This window comes from Carettochelys insculpta, chromosome 2 (assembly GCF_033958435.1).
Source record: "Carettochelys insculpta isolate YL-2023 chromosome 2, ASM3395843v1, whole genome shotgun sequence".
Classification (NCBI taxonomy): domain Eukaryota; kingdom Metazoa; phylum Chordata; order Testudines; family Carettochelyidae; genus Carettochelys; species Carettochelys insculpta.
This window is the reverse complement of record NC_134138.1, coordinates 177012113-177034216: the sequence shown is the minus strand read 5'-3', so window position 1 is coordinate 177034216 and position 22104 is coordinate 177012113. Positions and strand designations below refer to the sequence as shown.

General features: G+C 42.8%; 1 protein-coding gene across 2 annotated transcripts in view; it reads left to right on the top strand.

Annotated features, from left to right (window-relative positions):
- RAMP3 (receptor activity modifying protein 3) overlaps nucleotides 1–22104 on the top strand; it is a 94451-nt gene that overhangs the window by 24937 nt on the left and 47410 nt on the right. The window contains exons 2-3 of one of the 2 annotated variants that reach the window (XM_074986021.1): nucleotides 4997–5026; nucleotides 11772–11904. In XM_074986021.1, coding sequence (XP_074842122.1) covers nucleotides 4997–5026; nucleotides 11772–11904 — 163 coding nt within the window. The remainder of the gene's footprint in view (nucleotides 1–4996; nucleotides 5027–11771; nucleotides 11905–22104) is intronic. The other variant, XM_074986022.1, reaches the window with a different exon arrangement.

The following is a 22104-nucleotide window of genomic DNA, read 5'->3' as shown; positions in this document are numbered from 1 at the left end:
GAGCTCAGGTTGGAACATCAGCCATCAGTTGTCACTTCTGTGAGCCTGTCAGCTTTTCTCTAACATTTTGTATACATATAGTTGTATGTTTAATCCATGTACTGGGCTTGTACTAAATTGTGATTCATCCTGTCAGGTGCATCATCTCCATTTATAGGTTAATGTCTTAATGTTATTGGTAAATGAAAATTAAGCACAGCAAAGCATTGTAAAATCACTGGCTGTATTCAGCTGCTGGGGAACTCCGGCCAAGCCTGGGGGTGGTGTGTAGTAGGCCTGAAAGGGAATCACAGTAGTGCAAAATGCCTGAAACCCAGCTTGCAGTGGAAGAAAGTTTAATGATCACAATTGGCCAGTATATCTTAAGGCCTGGACTTCTTCCACTGCAAGCTGGGATTCAGGCAATTTTACAAAAATTGCAATTTTACAAAAATTGCAACTTTCTGAAGAAATATTTAAGTAAAATATGATATTTTAATATAACAGTCTCTCATTAACTTTCAAACTGTATGAAGGTCATCACTGAAAAATGTTCTAGGGTACCTTTAGGAGAGCTTGACACTGGCAGACAAATGCTATTTTAAATGTATATGGGAATTGAAGCATACTGTACAAATAATACTGTGGGGTCGGGTGAGGGAAACCAGTACAGTAGTCCCTCAAGTTACGCTAGGGTTGGGTTCCCACACACCCTTGCATAAGTTGAATTTTGTGTAAGTTAGGAGCGGGGGTGGGTTTTTCCTCAGCGGAATGCATGTTCTGCAACCAGGGAAGCAGCAGGAGCACCTGTAGCTCCTTTTGAAAAATGAGTTCTGGGATTTGTTAGGGGGAGGGGAGGATTAAGCCTGGTGGTGGGCTGGGGCTCTAGGCAGGGGGGTTAAGCCTGGGGTGAGTTAGGGCTGCAGGCAGAGGCAGGGGGTGGAGTTCAGCTGGGGCTATGCGCCCCTGGCGGGGGTTAAGCCAGAGCTGTGCATGAAGGGGGAGGTGGTGAGTTGGAGCCATATGGGAGGTGTTGAAATGGGGCTGGAGGTGGGGGTTGAACCAGGGCAGGAGGGTTTGAACTAGGGCCATGCTGAGCTGGCAGGGCTGAGCCAGGCCTGGGGTGAACGGGATTTTGAGTTGCGCGTAACTTGCGTTAATGTGAGTTAAGTGCAATTTGAAATCCATGGACTTTTTTTTTTTTTTTTTGAGGGATTACTATTCATAATAAAACCACTCTGTCTCATGAAGGAGTTCTAGTGATAGAATAAATAAGGATGAATCATGAGCAATTGGTCATTGTCACCAGAACCCTAAGATTATAGCCTTACTTGCATGATTACATGGCAAAGATTTGCCTCTTGTGCAGTGACACTGTTAATTTCTATATTGCCCTAGATCCCAGTGTAAAACTTCTTTTTTTGACATCAGTAGAAATTCTGTGTACCAAGTGAGAGATCGGTGTGTGCAGTAGAAATCCCTGGAAGAGATCTGCGAGTAGGCTCTTTCGCTGAGGGTATGTTTTCACTGCCAGAAAGATGTGTGTTTGCTGTGGGATAACTAATGTGCATTAGGTGCCCACCTATAAAATATTAGTAGAGATAAGGCACTGTAGTTTTACTCTGAATTACATAAGTCAGAGTCCCTCAGAGGGGGGGGTAGCTGGGATCTAGTATTGATCCCACCTATATAATTGTAAAAAATTACAGTGCCTTGTCTCCTCTAGGCTTTTACAGTAGGATGCACATCAGTCTAACACAGTAAAAACACACCCATTTGGAAGTGAAAACAAAACCTTAATACATGTGGCTCTTAAATTTGAGGTAATAAAAGAACACTTGATTCCTTATGGCTGGTTACTTTCTTGTTACTTTATTTTTACATCTCAAAACCCATTTGCTATAGAAGGGGGAGAGAGCCTCAATTAGAGGCATGATGTGCACCTGTGGAGTAGTTGTTGGAGGAGGTGGCACTGGGTAATAGTTCATTAGATAACTGAGCCTTGTAAGGACTCTGAGGTTGTGCCTACACTAGAGCATAAAGTCAATTTAAAGAGAGTTTTAGGTCAATTTTATAATGTACCTGTCTTCATTACAAATATCATTAGGTCAATTTTAAGGGGTTCTATGGTCAACTTTTCTACTCAAGCTTTTTCATGTGAAGTAATGCCAAATTTGAATTTACAAGTTTGACTTAATGCTAGTGTAAACACAGCATTTATTTAATTCAATTTTATCGACCTCCAGAAATATCCCACAATGCCCCCAATGTGTCCGGTCTAACCATGGCTTTCACCTCTGCTTCTCTCCAGGTGAGCAGAAAGTAGGAATCAGCTCATGCTCTCTGGCTGCTCCCCGCACCAAGCAGCTGCCTGGCTTGCCAGCTGCACCATGGGGCTGCCGAGCCCTCCAGCTGTCCCCCGCACACCATGTGGCTGTTGGGCTCTCTGGGTGCCCCCTGCACCATATGGCTGCCCCCTCACCACACAGCTGCCAGGCTCTCTGGCTGTCCTCTACACCACAGATCTGTTGGGCTCTCTGGTTGCCCCCTGCTCCACATGGCTACCCCTTTGCCCCTCCACCACACAGCTGCCAGGTCAAAATGAAATTAATCAAAATAACATTGATAATGAAAAGTTGGGTTTTTTTGGCATTGTTGAAATGCTTCAGTAGCTCCAAATCGAAACTTTTCAGGTTATTTCTGCATTTTACATTTCTCAGGACTGGCCCGCTAGGTTTGTAATGCTGTGTGTCGGGGCAGCATGTAGAAAAGTGGCACAAAAATGCATTTGACAGTTTGTTTTCAACAGGAGTGAGGGCAATGCATGCTGGAATGGTGACATCAGACACCCACAACTACTTGTGGTGCATTTCCCCCCCCCCCCCCACAACATACTGGCACAGAAACCCAGAACGCAATGTGGGTGAAGGAACTGTGGGATAGGTAACCACAATGCACTGCTGACATAGTCATACTTAGCAAAGGTAATGGGGACACACTATGTTGACTTTCTAAAAGTGTGGACACTCACCATCGACTTTATAAAATGAACGTAATAAATTTGACTTTATTTCCTAGTGTAGACCTAGCCTTAAACTCGGTAGAGGGTGAGATTACAGAGAAGTCCTGAGAGAGGAGTGTGAACAGCCCTTCTGAGGGGGATCAATGTGGGGGGAGTGGAGGGGACAAGGCAGGCAATTGCACCTGAGCCCAGAGATTCAGAGGCCCAGGCACTCTTAGCTGCCGATGCCAGTGGATAATCTCAGGGAAGTAGCTGTGTTTGTATTAAGGGGCTGGAGCACATGACCTATGAGGAGATGCTGAGGGATTTGAGCTTGTTTAGCTTACAGAAGAGAAGACTGAGGTGTGACTTCATAGCAGCCTTCAATTTCCTGAAGGGGAGCTCTAAAGAGGATGGAGAGAAACTGTTCAGTGGTGTCAGATGGCAGAACAAGGAGCAATGTCTGAAGTTGAAGAGGGAGAGGTGTAGGTTGGATATTAGGAAAAACTACTTCACTGGGAGGGTGGTGAAGCATTGGAATGCGTTGACTAGCGGTGTGGTGGAATCTCCATCCCCCCGAGGGTCTTTAAGTTCTGGCTTGACAAAGTCCTGGCTGGGATGACTTAGTAGGGCTTGATCCTGCTTGAATCAGGGGGCTGGACTAGATGACCTCCTGAAGTCCCTTCCAGCCCAATGATGCACAAAACCAAAAGCACCTGTAGCACCTTTTAAAGACTAATAATATTATTTATTAGATGATGAGCTTTCATGGGACAGACCCACTTCTTCAGATCTGGAGAATGGGTTTTACCCACAAAAGCTCATGACCTAATAAATTTGTTAGTCTCTAAGGTGCCACAGGGCTGCTGCTTGTTTGTACATTTACTAATGTGTACATTACCAGACTTGAATACCTACTGCGTTTATAAAATAGATACAAATGTATAATAGCATCAGGATGTGTGCTTCAACTAAAGCATGTTGATACTTGCATTTCTATTCTCCAGAAGTCCACTACATTCTGGTCCAGTAGAGATTTGCACTTGACCCAAGACCCAAACATAATTTTTTTTGGGGGTACAGCATAAACTTTAATATGGGCCTCCTGCCACACACACCACAATGAGTAGCTTGGAATGGGCCTCAGGGCCACAGTAGAGCATGCCCTTTTGCCCTCCGAATGTGGGGGTCCCTGACTTGACCAAGAGAAACTTATTCCATAGTAGGGGCTGAATTCTTCTTTGTTGATACATGCCAAACCCACAGTCCATTCATTGAGAATTGTTAGGCACATACATCTAAGGTGGAATTTAGATCTATGCAATTTGAGCCCTGTTCTGCTTGCCAGACTGCTCAATGCAGCGGACTTCTGTGGTGTTGCACAGGGTGTAAATGAGAGCAGAACATAGCCACTTGGATGGAATTACTCACTTAGTTCCTTTTAAAAAGCCTGTGTGATTTGTGTAGATCAAAAGATAGAGAAGAGATTATTTTTTAACAAATGTTCAGCAAATTTGCATCTTCCCTTGCCAGTTGTAATAAAAATAAACCCTTATGACAGTACTTAGAGGTATGTAGTCAGGCCAGCTGTTGCAAGGAGGGGCGGGCAAAGGGAGCAGTTGCCCCCGGGCCTAACGTTTCAAAGGGGCTCAGAGCTCCAGCCACCGCCATGGCCAAAATAGCAGCAAAGGCACCCAGAGTTCCAGGCGCCTCTGAAGTTGTCTGCTCTGGCTGCATGTGGCTGAGAGGGAGCAGGAGGAGTCCCAGTGCCACAGTCCAGGTGGAGATGAGAGCTCACTGCTCTTTGCCCCACCCGTTCTGCTCTTGGCCCTGCCCCTTCCAGGCCATAGAATTGGGTCCCCTTCCACCTTGTCTCAAAATGGCTGTCAACCCTGCTGAATTTAGTGACTTTGAATGTTCTGTTGAATCACTCATTGTGATCAAGATTTCTTGTGTATTAGATCTAATAAAACCAAAAAGTTCTGATGTCTCTTTTTTTTTTTTCCCCCCCTCCAGTTAATGGCCTAATGACATTTGGATTAACAGGTGAGTTTTTTTTTTTAAAGTTTTTAAACTCAAACATATTACTTTTTGCTAATAACTAAATTGTTAACTTAAAAATACACACAAAACCACAGCAGAAATAGGCTTAGCTAGTCAATTCTAGACACTTTGGCTATGGTTACACTACAGGGATCAGTCAACAGCAGTCACTACTGGAAGCGCTTTCCCAACAAAACTTCTGTTGACAGTGTGGCCACACACAAAAGCCAGTTGGAAGAGTGCTCTGCTCTGTTCTGCTGACAGAAAGGCCAGACTGCCCAGCTGCTCTCTTGACAAAACAGGCACCCAGAAGTACAGCAGAAACATTTGCTTAAGGTTCTGGATGCCATGTCTGTCTCAAGAAGCTCCCCCTTCTCCCCCAGCTGCCTCCACACAGCTTTTTTGTTGATGGAATCTGTCCTTATGCCTCGTGGCTGAGGCTGCTGGTGAAAGTGCTGAAGTCTGTCAATAAAGTGTTGACAAAACACATTTTGTGTGTGGACGTTCCACCAGTTTTTTGTCAGTAGAACTCACTAGTATAACCATAGCCTATGTGTCCATTAGCAGTTTATTTTTAGTATGGAGTATATCTACAGATTTGTCAACACATCTTTGTCTTGAGCCAGACTGGAGGATGATGGGGAAAAACTTCAGACCCAAATAGCTTTTTTTTGATTTATCCAAAGTATTAATAAAAATGTTACGATTGGGAAATCAGACTGAAACTACTGTGTAAACAAACTCTTTCACAAGTTTCATGTGCCCATCAGGCTGTATTCAACTTTTCTTTAAATCACACATTTAAAAAATATTTAAATGCACAAAGTCAATCAAAAGATGTAGATCCATGAAAAAGAAAAATGGAACTTGCTCATTTACAAATCTGAAGTAATAGCTAGATTTTGCATTGTGCCACCTCCTCCAAAGCAAGAAATGTAGGTTTTATCAGGTCAAAAATGAATGGTCTTTCAATTAAATTCCCTGTGACACTTCCAATAACCTGGTTTTAACACTCACCCATTCTGTGGAGTTAACGAATGCGTCACAGCTGGTCTCAGGTTACCAGACACATACTGACTGTCACATTAGCTTTTAAACTTTGTTCAGGGCTAGTATTTATTTACATTAAGAAAATTCTGATGCACATTTGACCATCAATGCTGCTCCAAAGATGGCTGGAACAGTGGAAATATTAGTGTAGACAGGGATCAGGCATTTGTTACCACTACTTTTGTCTAACCCAAATCAGAAGAATTATATGACAAAATATACTCAACTTCTACAATAACCATCACCCCTGAGGAAAATATAATTTATAACACAGATGAAGCCTTAACCTCAGCAATCTCTCTCTCTCTCTCTCTCTCTCTCATAACTGAATGTGGGGAAAGAAATAGGATAGAAAGTACAGTGCTTTCAATGTTTGTAAATGCTTGGAAAGCAATGCAGTGCGGTGAGCAAATATAATGCTGCCATCTTGGATGACACACTTGGGACGGAACAAGAAACCTCCAGAGTGAGAAGATGAGCAGCTACAATTTGTGCTAAAGAGCCAGTGTCTCTAGCTGTCACTGTAACAATCTCCTGTCATCAACAGATGGTGGGATTTGTAACACACACCAGTGGGTTACACAAATACATGTTTCATTCTCATTGAAGATATCCCTTTCTGTAACCAAGTATGGCCCTGTCTTAGTGGTAATCAATCTGCATCCTGTTTACAGATGGATCCATGTTCAAAGTCCCAACAACTGAACATTCCAGTACCCTTGCCATTCTCATTTACTAATGTTCCTGTTTGGCATTGCATGTAAGACTGTACCACAGGGTATCTCTTTAGAATCAAAAGGCACCTGGCCTTGGTGGTAAAATATCCCTAGTGACAGGCCCAGATAGTTAACATAGCAAATGTAATTGAAATAACTTGTAGATGAAAGTGATTTGAAAAATCCAAACTAGTTGAAAGGAGCTCCTAGTTTAGCAGCAGTAGAGAGCTCTTCCCTACAGAAGAGCCGGAATGTGGGTTCTCTGAAGACACGGACAATGCATCTCTTGGGAGCAAGGGGGCAGGTTCTTCCTAGCACCAAAAGAATCCTATTCTCAAAATATAAGTCAATAATATATACAAAGGAGAGGGTTCCTCCTCTTCCTGTGATGTAAACAGGGTCCAAATAAAAGTTCTACCTCTCCCTCTTTTTTCTGTCCGCATAAGGAGAGGCTCAAGTGTGAAAGCCGCCTACTCCCCAGCTACAGACTGGGTCCAAACAACAGGTCCCTCTTTTCTGATTTGCAAGGAGGACAGCAGTCTCTTTCCTTGGGCTGACTTTCTTCCAACAGCTAACTAGCTTCCCTCAGGCTTCTTTCATGCAAAAAACTGACACCAGTAGCGCAAGTACTACCTGCACCTACTTGCCAGTCATGTAGGCCTCTGTCTGATTCCATGCTCTCACGGAACTGTTGACTTGGCTTTTACTGGGTAGCCACAGCCAACCTGCCTTATAGACTTTCTGGGATCTACACAGCCAATAATCCCCTGTCTACACACACAGACTAGTCTAATGCCCTGAAGGCCTTAGCATTTCAAACTCTTGAAGAGTGCAGACCTAAAGGTGTTTTGGGGTTTGCCAAAGTGCACCTCTAAAATCAATTGTCACCAGTATAAGAAGGGATAAAAGGCTCATCTCTTCATGGGACTGGCTTGGACCTATTATCTAGCATTCATTGGCCCTGATGTTATAAGCACATAGCCAGGCAGAAAAGAGAATAATTAATTTAAAGTCTCTTGTAGATGAGATGTTCAAACACGCCTTGTATTAAAAGCATTATTTTATGACTACTGCAGAACAGTTAGAATTGGGCGAGCTTTAACACATTAAACTTTCTTAATCTATAGTCTGACCCAGAGCAAATCTATGCAGCCAGTCACATCGTTTTTGTCTTCACTAATAAGACTTACAAATACACAAGATTGTAAATGCAGGGTTCCAAAAGATAATGCAATATATAACTTAGATCAGTGGGCTACCTCTAGCCCAGAAAGACATGCATAAATTCAAATCCTATATGAAGCTAAATCTTCATGTAGATGTTGCTATTCCCTTTTAATCTTTATGTATTCCTTTTTTTTTCTTTTGTAGTATTTTCAATGGTTCTATGCAAGTGGGTAGGGAAGAGAATATATTGCATTATTTAGAGTTGACTTTCAGATGAAATTTTACTTCCCATTCCTAGCAGCAGCTGGAAACTGCAGATCTGATGGTACTTTTCCAAATCCAGGTGTCATGGGCAAAATTTTTCCTCTCAGTAAAAAAGTTTTCTAATTCATAGGGTTTTGTGAATTTATAAGAGCTCTGTCCTTGCTGCCTTTGTCTGCTAAGTCACTGTAGATATAATCTATTTCTTAGCAAAAGAGTAGAGTATGAAAGGTTTGATATATAAACAGTTACTATTTTAAGTGTAATTTCTATTATGCTACAAATAAAGTAAGAAGTTGTGTTGTGTGTGTGGTTTTTTTTTTTTTGTTAAATAAAGCATAGGATGTGGACCCAGCCCAACTAGATTCATTTCTTGGTTCGTGTGTGTGAGAGAGACAGAGAGATATCTGAGGCAGGGACGAGCAAACTTTACATCAGGCACCATTTTTTCATCCCTGAAGTTAGCCAGGCCCCTGCAACTTATCTAATATAATCCAAACCGACAGAAATTTCATTTATGTTCATATGAAAAAAAACAAAACACAGCACCTTTTGGCATGTGTAAGAAAATAAGTGTATAGAATGAAAACTTTATTAATTGGTATATAAATGTGACCACACACACAAAAACAGTAACATACTTCAACATTTTTAATGAAATGGATGAGCCTGATGTCTGCCAGCCAGTTATGAAATAAGCCCCTCTAGGAAATTTCTTGTCTTCCCACTTCCCCCATGGGGGCCTCCCACCCACTTTTTGGACCCCTGACCTAAGGCACAACTCATAGTGCGCTAAATTCGGCTGTAGTACAAGTGGTTCTGAATTCCCATTTCCTACAGTGGGAACTGAATCATCTTACATCAAAAGGGAATTTGATCCACAATGGGTGTTTCTTTTCCTCATTTACAAAGTGGAATAAATAACAAACCAGTAAGGTGGTGTGCGAAGTCATCTACCACTGTGTGAAGTCCTCTCAGGGGATGTCTGCACTCGGGAATAAAATCAATTTTGTTAAAGTTGACTTTAACACTAGACTCTCTTTTTTGGAGTTGAGTGTCTACACCTGCTCAGAAAGTTGACTTAGTGTGTCCTCACTAAATTGATTGATTGTGGCAGCAGTGCATTGTGGGGACCGATCCCACAGTTCCTTCAGCCCCATTGTATCTTGGGTTTCTGTGCCAGTGTCTTGGGGGGGGGCAGTGGGGAAGTAACCACACATGGTTGTGGGTGTGGGGTGTCATCATCCTGGAATGCGTTGCTCTCACTCCTCCCTGCCAATGAAAACAAATGGCCATCTTTCCAAAGCCTGCACCTGGATCAGGATGCTTTGATTGCTGTCATCTGAGCTGGCTACTGATGTGCCCGTCTTCCTGGAGCACAGTACTATACTGCTATTACTTCAAGTAAATTCAGAGGTGACTACTTCTGGCCCCAGAGTCTATTCCCTTGGTGGAGCTCATGATACTAAGTGCCACGTGGGGGTGGTGTATTATATTATTATTCATATTTTTATTACTCAAAGAAAGAAGGCACAATGATATGTATGTTCTCTTCTGTCTCACAAAACATTTGAGAGAGAGCCTTCGTGAGGCACCCTTTTCTTTGGCTTGTGGGATTTCGAGTGCTGGGTTGCAGGGAGGCTCAGGAGAGAGGACCATAACTATCCCATATTTGCTCTATGGGGACCCAGCTGACCCTATAGTTCCCCCTGCCTCTGGCCAGATCCGAGGGCTTTTCTCCTTGTTCCCTGCCCCTTTCTGCTTCTCTGTTGTCCAGGCTATGGAAACCAGGGTGATAGCAGTCTGGGCAGGTGGCTCCTCTGGTGATACTTTCTTCAGGGAGCAGGAGTCCTGGGTTCTTGCCATGCTCTGGGAGTGGGGCCTAGTAGGTTAGAGAGGGGAAAGGAGCCATTACATGGAAATCTCCAACATGAGCTGTGTAGCCTCTCAGAAGTAGAGGAAACATGGAGTATGGGGGTTATTCAGCACTATAGTCTCATTCAAGCATTATTTAGCCTGTGAATAGCAGGGATTCCCTTGCCTCCTGGTAAAGAAGCCCTAGCTCAACCGCCTGTGTGGGGGAGAGAGAGAGCCCACAAGCACTACTCACCTGTCACACATCTCATAGAGCTGAAAGGGAGCTCAGGAGGTTATTTGGTCCAGTCCCCTCCCCTGCCCTCTTGGCAGGACCAAGCACCATTTCCCCTCCTTTTTAATAAATAAAAAAAAAAAACCTGTTTGCCCAAGACCCCTAAATGGCCACCTCAAGGCTCAACCTCACAATTCTGGGTTTAGGAGGTCAATGCACAAACCACTGAGCTATCCATCCCACTCCCTCTTGAGCTGTGCTTCGTAGGAAATCATCCCACCAAGCCACACATTTTGGGAAGGAAGTGTAGCCCTGCAGGGAGAGCTTAGGAAACTATCCCTAACCAAAGAACCTGTTAGCTTGGGGTTACTTTTTAAAAAGGGACAGAGGCTAACACTCTTTAGAAAATAAACAGGGCAGAACACAGCGGATATCCTGGGCAGTGTTTATTAATGGCTGGACACAAGGGAAATTGGCAAAGCACAGTTCCAGCAGGGACCACTTAAAAATGTAACAGCTGCATAGTGTTAAGGGTGGGACGTGGGGACAGGCATCTCTGTAAAATGTACAGCACACAATGCCAGTTTCTTGGTCTCTCCTGCTAAATCCTGTGCAGGGAAAAAGCCTTCTCAAGCACTGAAACCCCATGCAGGACAGAGCACGTGGCTGTCTGGAAGCAGGGTTTGTACAGCTGGACAGCCATGGGGTGGCGTGGAGAGGCCAGCCACATGGTGAGGATGGAATGCTGGATTTTCACCCAGTATTGCTGAGTGTCCCTGGCATAAACTTTCTCTCGCGTGCCCTAGGAAATCTTCGCATAAATGTCCACATTTCTTTTTCTGGTTCACAGTTACTCAGCACAGATTACCCCCAACCCAGAAATGAGATCCTGGATCTCCTAATGGCTCCATGCTGTGGCTCTTTTGGGACATTGTATACTCATAGCTAGTAGGTGTGCTGCTGAGTTGTTCTCCTGATGTCTACTTGCCATGCTGGCCAGGAAGGAAAGGAAACAAATTCAAGATTCCTGAGCTGATGGCCCCTGTTTCCTGTCACTTTGTGTTTACGTGGAGAACAGTGGAGGTGACGCAATGACCAGAAAGGACACATTGGGGGCATTGTGGGATACTTTCAAAGGCTAATACAATGAATTTAAAAATGCTGCAATCTGCACTGAATAAATTGATATTGAAAAATCAATTTTGGCATTACTCCTGATGAAATTGGGTGTAGAAAGTTGACCTTAAAGTCTTTTAAATTAAACCTATTGAGACCCATGGTGAAGACCGATGCTTTATAAAATTGACCTAACACCATTAAATTTGATTTTTGTTCCCTAGAGTAGATGAGGTCTCAGATGCTTGAATCAAAGAGTGATACCTCGTAAGTGCAGAAAATAACTGTACATTCATGTTCTTACTATATTTGTGTCTTGGAGTTTAAAGTGCGATCTGACTTGTTCTAGGTGCACATCAACCAGTGATTATTTGCAATGAATCGCTCATGTTAGAAAAGTTGCCCACATGTGGAAAATCCTTTGAAGAGATGATGAGGAAAGTGGACTCTAAAAAATGGTGCAATCTGACAGAATTTATCACGTAAGCTTTATACTCATGTCTTTATTATTTATTTCTTAAGGGTATCAACCTTTTAAAAATTAAATTGCATCAACTGTCAGGAACATCTCTATAATTACCAAAGATGTGGTGATCTGCACTAGAATTAATCTGGACACAACTTTGTTTATTTTGTTGGATTCAAACGCTTATGAGTCTGGGGCTAAATCCAGGAAATTTGAGGCAATATGGAGGCAAATCTTGTACTGAAGTCAAAAGAAAACATTATTAATGTTTTGGAGCTCTGCCTGAGTGAAGAATCAAATCCTGCACCTTTGTTATTGCAGTGACAAAAAAGCATAAAATATAGCTAGATAAACTGCCAGCTCCAATACTGTTCTCATCTGCTGCAATCCACCTCTCACCCAATCTTATGTTTATCTGAGATTTATATTCAGCACTTAATGGATACATCATCAGGTAGCACATGAGAGCAAAGGTACCACATCTAATCTAGTACCAGATGAAAGTAGGTGGACCACCTCCTTAATGCTTATAAACTACTTGTGTTCTCGATAGTTTCTACAACTGAAACTTCGTGCACTTGATCCTGTATCGTATAGGGCTCAGCTGTGACTACCCTGCCCCACAAGTAGCTCCAGGAAACTGATTGTGACTCAGATTTATAGTGTACTTTCTAGTTTCTCCCTGCTCATGGTGTGTGCATATGTGTACAGATGTACCCCACCCTAGTTTAGTGTCTGAGCGGTGTGAGTGTGTGAATGTGACTTTGAGGTGCACAAAGGCAATGGGAAGCACAGTCTCTGACTCAAAGAACACCTACTTTACCTAACCATATTAAGAGAAATTAGTCAATAGGCTCCTAGTTGCTGATATTGATTTAACATGTGACCACTGACTTACTGTATCCATGATTAATTCATATTTTAGCATATCAAAGGCAAATGTTCTCTGAATCCATTTTTTCATTAAGTTATTAATACAAGGTGAGTTTTCAAATATGGCTACTCCATTTTCTTTATTGATGGCAATATCTCATGCTATCATTTTTTTTGTGCTGTCCCTGCACCATGGTATGGCTCAAGTTTTCTTCCTGGTGCATGCTGCTAGGTGTGGTCCTCCTCTGTTGGCTCCTGGTTTTGTTTTCATATGCCTGGTGCCTCCACCCAGCGTGACCCATCACTGTGTCCGAGATAGAAGGGGTGGTGTTTCTTGGGAGTAGGTGTGTTCATGGGAAATTGAATATAGTTTTTAGAAGTTCTGGCAATCCACAAAGCCAGGTGAAATGGATAGGAGCTGTGAGGGTTCAGCATCTCTGAAATTCAGATTCAGGTCAACTAGCTCTAGTAAAACAAGAACTAAACAAGATTGGAATGTTTTTCCCTAGGTCTGAGATCAGTTTAAATCTCTCTTGCCCTTCTACCTTCCTCTGGCTTTTCTGTCACTTCATTTACTTCTGTTAACATAAGAATGGTCTGACCCAGTATGGACAAAGGTACATCTAGCTCAGTATTGTGTCTTCCAACAGCGGCATATGCCATGTACCCTACGGGGAACAAATGGAACAGGTAATCATCAAGTGATCTATCCTCTGTCACCCATTCCCAGATTCTGGAAGACAGCTTGGGGGCATGATCTCTGCCCATCCTGGCCAACAGCTTTGATGCATCTATCCTCCATGAACTTACCTTGTTCTATTTTGAACAGTTATAGTCTTGGCCATCACAACATCCTCTGGCAAGGAATTTCACAGGTCGACTGTATGTTGTGGGAAGAAATACTTCCTTTTGCTTTAAACCTCCTGTAGGTGAGCCCTGATTCTTGCATTATAAGAAGGCATAAAATTTTTTCATTATCTATTTCCTCCACACTGGTCATGAGTTTTTGACATCTATCATATCCTCTCTTAGTTGTTTCTTTTGCGAGCTAAGAAGTCCCAGTCCTCCTAATATCTCCTCAAGCAGATGCCATTCCATTTACCTAATTATTTTTGTTGCCCTTTTCTGTACCTTTTTGAATTGCAATATATATATTTTTGAGATGGGGCGACCGCATCTGAATGAAGTGCTCAAGATATGGACATACCATCTATCCCTTAATGATTCCCAAAATTCTATTTGCTTCTTTGACTGCCATTGCACATTGTATCAATGTTTTCAGAGCATTATTCATAGTGACTCCAAGATCTTTAATGGTAACAGCTAATTTAGACCCCATCATTTTATATGTGTATTTGGGATTATGTTTTCCAGTGTGCATTACTTTGTATTTATCTCACCAGTCTGTGAGATCCTTTTGTAGTTCATCACAGTCTGCTTGGGACTTACCTATCTTGAGTAGTTTTGTATCGTGCAAATTTTGGCACCTCATTGTTTACCATGTTCCCCATTTATGAATATGTTGTGTATAGAATTGCTCCCACTACAGACCCATGGGGGGGCGACATCACCCTTCATTCTGGAAACTGACCATTTATTCCTACCCTTTTTTCCCTATCTTATAACCAGATGGCAATTCATGAGAGGACCTTTCCTCTAACTTTGTTTAAGAGTCTTTGGTGATGGTCTTTGCTAAAGGCTTTCTGAAAATCTAACTTTAGTGCATCCCTGGATTCCCTGGTCTACATGTTTGTTTGACTCCCTCAAAGAATTCTGGTAGATTGGAGTGACATGTTTTCCCTTAATAAAAGTCACGTTGACTCTTCCCCAAGAAATTTAGTTCATCTATGTGTCTGACAATTTTTGGGGGATGGTAGGAAAAATTTGATTTAGGATACTCTGACTTCAGATACACAATTAATGTAGCTGGGGTCGCATATCCGAAATTGATTTCCCACCTCCCCTCGCCCCATAGTGTAGACCTGGCCCAGGTCTAGGCAGTAGACATGCCTGCTTGGAGAAGCTGAGAGCCTCATGAGTTCTGATGATTTTAGCGAACGATCCACAGTGACTCCAAGATCTCTGTCTTTAGTGGTATTTGACCATCATTTGACCTTCCAATACTCTGTCCACTTGCTTCCAACCCTCTATTTTTTATACTATGAGTCTAAAACTGCGTGCTGTGTACCCAGGATAAAAAATGAGCTATCAGTTTGTGACAACTGCACAGTTAGATGGCTGCGCTATATTTTCTGCTCTTCTGAAAGATGTAAAAATAGGAAAAAAGGAAGAGAAAAATAAATAAACAAACATTCCACTGGCCAACATTTATTTGGAAAAAATGTTAAATGTGTGAAACAGTTCAAGTACTCTTTTGCCTGAGAAAGCCAAACATGTTGGAGATATGAAAGGGCTAATGTCCGTGGAGAGGCGGAAAGCAGTAGTTTTCTTGGAAGGCAATAGAAAAAACCCTGATTTTGAATTTAGTTTTTCTTCACCCATTAAATAGGAAGGAAGGAAGTGTCTTAAATACACAGAGGAATCCTTGTCCCCTTCCATCCAGGGGAAGTTTTGAGGAATGTACCTTTCTAGCATTATGTCAGGAGGCATCCTTGAGATTTGGGATCTGCCAAATGGGCCAGTGTTGTAAAGTTGTGCTACTGGGCAGTCTGACCCACTGGAGATCTTGGTCTCTTCTTGTTCTCATAACTACAATGGGAAATTACCCACACTGTGATCCTGGCAAACTAGCCTATCATTATTATGCATTAGTGTCTTTTTTCCAACTTTGAACATATAACTTTCAAGTTCTTGATCCATTAATACAGATAATGCACTTTTGAAAGGAAGTGTCCATTTTGAGCACAATTTCCGCATCAATAAAATCAGCATTTTAATCAGTGTCTTCCGAACAGCAATATTGCACAGATGTTTAAGACTTTGCAGTAACATCCATTTTAACATAAAAATATAGACTAGCGTACTCCAAGAAGCAACAAATTAAAGGTGACACTGTGGTGGTGGAAACACATGTATGCAAAAATATAGAGTTATATCCTAACATACTTTTGCAAAAAGGAATTTAAAATAAAGTGTGAAGAAATAATTTAAGACGGTAATTTATCAGGCAGGTCACCATCTTCATCTTTAAAGAGTCGGTCATTCTGCCTGCCCCCCATCTCAATATCATTTGCACTCTAACTGTGTTATGATCTGCCTGGGGGAAATAAACCACTTTGAATCGGATTCTGATAATTTAAGATGTTATGCAACATGAAGTTAACAGGACTACTAGTTGCTGAGCTAAATACTACTCAGCTTAAATAAAGGGATCAGACTCTGGCACTGTTTATGGGGGGATCAATGGGCTTCCTCTGCCGACTTTCCATGAGCTGCTAAAAATAGTCCTGGATGCGATTTTAGAAGGCACCAAGAAGACTCACTCCCAGTTCTTATTGACTTCCAGTAAGCACTGGGAGCTTAATTGCCATAGAAAACCTCATGTTCTGAAACACCATATCTAATTCTCTGTTCCTTTTCCTTCCCCAACTTTGTGTATGTTATGGGTGCTGGATGAGTTGGTACTATGAAATGGATTGCAATCTCTTTTAGTGACCAGAGGAGTAATTCTGAGGAAATGGAAATTTGCAATACTTCCCTCATATATAGACTGGCTTAGTGAGTTCTCTACTACTGCCTTAATCAAAACAATGACTCAAATAAAAAAGCTTGGAAAAATAGGAAGGTGTCTGGCCACACACGAAACTGTTCCATGCTGCTACAGTGTAGTCCTCCATACGCTCAGGTTATACTCTCATTTATCTATTTAGACCCTTCAAATGTGGGGCCGCTACAGGTTCAGTGCTTTGTTTTGCTTGTTTGGTTGGTTTTGGACTTTCTCCTAGGTTTTAATGAACATTGAATTTTGCTATTCAGATGGTATGTCTCTCTTGTGCAAGTATGTTTTGTTTCATTGTATGTTTGTAGTTTATATAAAATTGTATAGATGTATGTATTTGTTGGCTGGTAGCTATGATTTAACAGACACAAAAGGGGCAAAGATACATTTGTGTACTTGGCTTGCTCTGAGTAGTGGTTTCAATATTGTGTGCCAAAAAGGAATGGATAAAAGGCTAAACTGAACTCTGTATTTAGTAGCTGCTATAGTCAAATTTTGCTTTATTGCTATCAGCCTTGGCTACTAGTTCATTCTAGACTGGATACCTTGAAGAACAAAGATGCAAAGATGTTTGCAAATAACTTGATTATTTTCCAAGCCTGTCTAACCTCTGTGCAGGTGGCTATTATAGGTTCTGCAGCTGTCATTCCAAGAGCTACTCACTCTGTTGTAGACATGGAAGGTATTTCAGTGGCATTTTGTCATTGGTTTGATATTACCACTGTGTGAGCCTGAAATGGAGAAATCATCTACCTGGTATTTTTTACAGGTAATCTTCATATAGTTCATATAACCTTCTCTCTTATGGGTGCATTCAACAATCCCAGTGCAATGACAGCACTTCAGAAAAAATTTTTTCAAACAGACATACATGAGGTCACTTTTCTAACGCTGCAATGTAATTGCTGGAAAAATTGCTTTCAAAGTGGACCCAAATCATAATGGTGCTCAATGTGGTTCATAGGAAGGCTATGGCATGAAATACCTGCCATAGGGTAGTTGCCACTGAGCACCAAAACACCTCTGGGCTTAGAAGTATGTGAATTGTTTTTCTTTTCTCATCTGCCTATTATTTCCACAATGAGAATACAGATCACAAGTTCTTATGAATATTGTAAGATGGCCAGTCAGCAGCTTTTCTGTCTTTTTCCCTCCTTAATACACTTAGGTAACATTTTTATTTGGTCATGCAAATAAAATTATATAATTGAATTGCCATATGTGCTTATGCGTTTGGGGTTTGCCCTTTGAAGAGTGCAGTTCAAACCTGATTCTCTTTGAATCAGATAGAATGGGAGCTTGCTTTCCAGCAACAGTCATTAAATGCAGTAAGTGGTAATAATTTGAGAGAGAGAAAACTGTGCTGAGGTGTAATTCCCAGCATTTCAGTCCAATACCCAGTTCTTCAGGGAAGATGACAGCCGTGCTATAGTTTTAATACTATTTGATTGAAAGGCAGGGATGTAGGATTTGGTTTTTATCTTGTGGTTTGGTTTTGTCTTGTGGTTTAACCAGGTATTCTATATTACAGTGCAAAGTATAATTCTCTATCAGTTAGTTCTAGTCTGTGCTGCTATTGCAAAAGTCATCTGGCAAGCATTAGACCACCTACCAGTTACCAAAAGGAAATATCATTTTGGAGTATGTTGACCAGGGAAGAATAGATCTGAAGGCTGAGGGTTAAATTGTATTTGTTGAAGACAGGGAAACAATGAGATACCCATGTTAGAGTGTGGTTAAATGCAGAGGTACTTTAGGCTACGTCTACACGTGAAGCCAACATCGAAATAGCTTATTTCGATGTAGCAACATCGAAATAGGCTATTTCGATGAATAACGTCTACACATCCTCCAGGGCTGGCAACGTCGATGTTCAACTTCGACGTTGCGCGGCACCACATCAAAATAGGCGCTGCGAGGGTACGTCTACACGCCAAAGTAGCACACATTGAAATAAGGGTGCCAGGCACATCTGCAGACAGGGTCACAGGGAGGACTCAACAGCAAGCCGCTCCCTTAAAGGGCCCCTCCCAGACACAGTTGCACTAAACAACACAAGATACACAAAGCTGACAACTGGTTGCAGACCCTGTGCCTGCAGCATGGATCCCCAGCTGCCGCAGAAGCAGCCAGAAGCCCTGGGCTAAGGGCTGCTGCCCACGGTGACCATAGAGCCCCGCAGGGGCTGGAGAGAGAGCATCTCTCAACCCCCCAGCTGATGGCCGCCATGGAGGACCCAGCAATTTCGACGTTGCGGGACGCGGATCGTCTACACGGTCCCTACTTCGACGTTGAACGTCGAAATAGGGTGCTATTCCGATCCCCTCATGAGGTTAACGACTTCGACGTCTCACCGCCTAACGTCGAAGTTAACTTCAAAATAGCGCCCGACGCGTGTAGCCGCGACGGGCGCTATTTCGAAGTTAGTGCCACTACTTCGAAGTAGCGTGCACGTGTAGACACAGCTATAGACTCATAGAATACTAAAACTGGAAGGGACCTCAAGAGGTCATCAAGCCCAGTCCCCCGTGACACCCAAAATTTGGGATGAGTTCCACACTGCATGAGACATGGAGCCATACTCTCCTCACCCCATTGGGTTACTTGGACCTCTCATCAAACTCTCGCTTAGGCCATCAGCTGCACTGGAAACTGCCAACATTTATGATAAAGGTACTGTACATTCCCAGACCAGACCTCTGGTGCTGGGTGGAAGGTGACAGTCATTTGTCAATTTGCCATCTAGCAGAACCCGTCCAGACCTCAGTTCAAATGTGGTGATCAGCCTAGCACTTGGCTTCCCAAGAGATCCAGTATATTAAATACGGGTGGGACGTGGTGAAGCTAAAACAAAAGCCAAACTGCAGAGGGCAGAAACAACCTCTTGCCACAGGTGGGAGTCAATCAGCTAGTCTGCCCAATCCCAAACATTGAATAACAGCAGGAGCGGGTGTGGGGAGGGGGGAGAGAGAACAGGTTCAGAGTTTAGACAGTTAGAGCCAAGCCCCTGGCCCCTTCCTGCCCCTGACAAAAAAGGAAGGACCAACAGGAGTTTCCCCACACCAGGCTAAGCAGGACAGTAGTGTGTGGTTTCCCTTCCATTTATTCAGGTCAATTAATGAGTGAACCTGGGTGTGAATTACGCCAGCACTCTGGTAAAGCAGTATGTGTATTGAAAAGAAATGTTTTTTCCATTTTAGAAAACATTTTTAATTAGGTGTCATCACATTTCATTATATGGAAACAGTTCCAAATAATGCCCTCGAAATCTGGTGCCTGAATCAGAACAGCTGGCCACAGAAAACTGTAATTTACATCTCCCTATGCCCCAGAGGGTTCTTCTGCCTGACCATGTTACTATTCCTCCCTCCTCTGGAGCATCTGTGAGGTTGGGGCAGCTTTGCCTCACTCTTGGTCTGCATAAGCATTCTTCCATTTGGAGCTGCTGAGGGAGGCACTTAGCACATTCCCTGTCCACCCTCATCATTCCTCTTCTTCTGGCTATTCTTATTTCTGGTGTGGCCACTGGCTTTAAGACTGAAGAGTATTGACAGGCGACTGCACGTCCTTAATTACCTATTTAAATCCATCCATACTTAAGTAGTGAATCAGTGAAAGCAGCTGAGTATTCAGTATAAGATCACTTGGTGGTCTCTGTCCTGGCCCTAGAAGATGGATGTCCCCATCATACCAAATATCTCATTGAGTAGTTAAAACTGGGGAGTTAAGGAGAATGTGGTGTCAACACACACGCTCACCTCTACATTATCACGCTTCTGGCCCTGCACTGTGACAGATGATGTAGAATTCTCATTTCTCTGCAGAATTAAACTGCATTTAAGGCCCTCCTTACCAGCAGAATGGTCAGGATATTGCCTTTCACCAGATACTGCTATGAAGTCACACTCTCACCCCACAAGTAAGACTGATTCACATTACAGTAATTGTTAAGCTAATGGATTTATTTGTCACGAAGATGTGGTCCAAGGTTTTGCGCTTGCTTTGGTCAATCACCTTATTTTCTAGATAGTCTGTCTCAATTCCCCAGAGCACTTCACATCAAAATGAATTACATACAGAAAAATGACAGTTAAGCTATATAAAAGCAAAGATAAGTGAATTAAATTTGAAAGGAGTGGAGGAAATCTGCTCTTATCCTCTGCTGATCTATGAAATGTCACAGAGCCGAGGATCCAGCAGGGGAATATGAAAGCACCAAACTATGTGGTTCAGATGTGTGCCATTTTCAGAAGCATAAGGGAAAGAAAATAGAATCATCTCCCTGGGCCACATGAGATTCATGGTATTTAAATAGCTTGGGGAAGGAAGGAAAACTATGGGGTGAAATTTGGTTAGAGAGCAGCTATAGTGAAACATCAATACAGAGAGAGGGTTTCTGTGGAAGGCAGGAAAAGGGAGCAGGGAGGAGAAAGACTGAATTAAATGTATACTGTATTTTGGGTAACTCACTTTTAGCTTGTCTACACTTACTGAAAGATTGACACGCTGGCAGTTGACCTTCTGGAGTTTGATTATGCACATTTGGTGAGTACATGGCAAAATTAAACTCTCATGGATCGGACGTTAACCCCTGTACTACATGCTATTACATGAAGTAAGGGATGTCAATGCAAGACTAAAGAGGCGTGGGTTTCACAAGGGAAGTAACTCAATTCTGATATGTCGATTCTAGCTATGCAAATACCATAGCTAGAACTGCGTATCTGAAGTTGACGTATTTCTCTAATATAGACTTACCCTTTGAGTTTCTGGTGCGGAAGAGGTGGCTCTTCTGTCACTGAGGCTATGTCTACACTACAAAATAAATTTGAATTTAAGGCAGTTAGCTCATTATTACAACGTGACTGTCTTCACTGCAAATACCATTAGTTTGATTTACGGAGCACTAATATTGACATCATAACATTGCTGAAACCATGTGGGTATAGCATCAAGTTCAAATCTGAAAGTTCAAATGAAAGCTAGTATGGAAGCGCCATGTCTTTAAATGGAATATATTAGCCTCCAGAGGTGTCCCATATGTACCCCACAATACCTCACAGAGCACCTCTCTGTCCGCTTCCATCTCCGCTGCTCTCTATTTGAGCAGGTATTAGGTAACAGGAAGACTGAATTTCAAACTGGGACCAGGAAGCCTGTGACTCTGGGGTCCTGCTTGTATAATGAGAGGCTCAGAAACATTTTTCTTTCTTTTGCTCTTGGCACTGTGAGTGCATCTACCCATTACAAATAGCCTCAGCATGGAGTTTGTGGTTCTATCTCTAGCTCTGCTAGCTGAGCCCTTGGTATTTTTTTCTGCACTGCCTGGTGCCAGTTGCTGCCCTGCTGTATCACATGGCAGCTAGGCTATTGGGCGGTGGGGGGGGGGTGGGTGTCATGTGTGTGAGAGGCAGAGAAACAACTTCTCAGTGGTTTACATTTGTGCAGGCCTCCCTGCCTTCCCCCACAGGCACCACACAGTCGGGGTCTTTCCCGCACCCAACCGTATCGCATGGCTAGCCCCTGACCCAGTGAAAGGATGTGCCTGACATTCCGTGCTGACCAGGCTGCCAGGCAGCACCATGTCCTGGCTTGCGCGTGGTGAGGGCTCCAAGGGCAGAAGAGATTTTTGGGGTCTTTCAGCCACCCGAGGGCAGTGTCCCC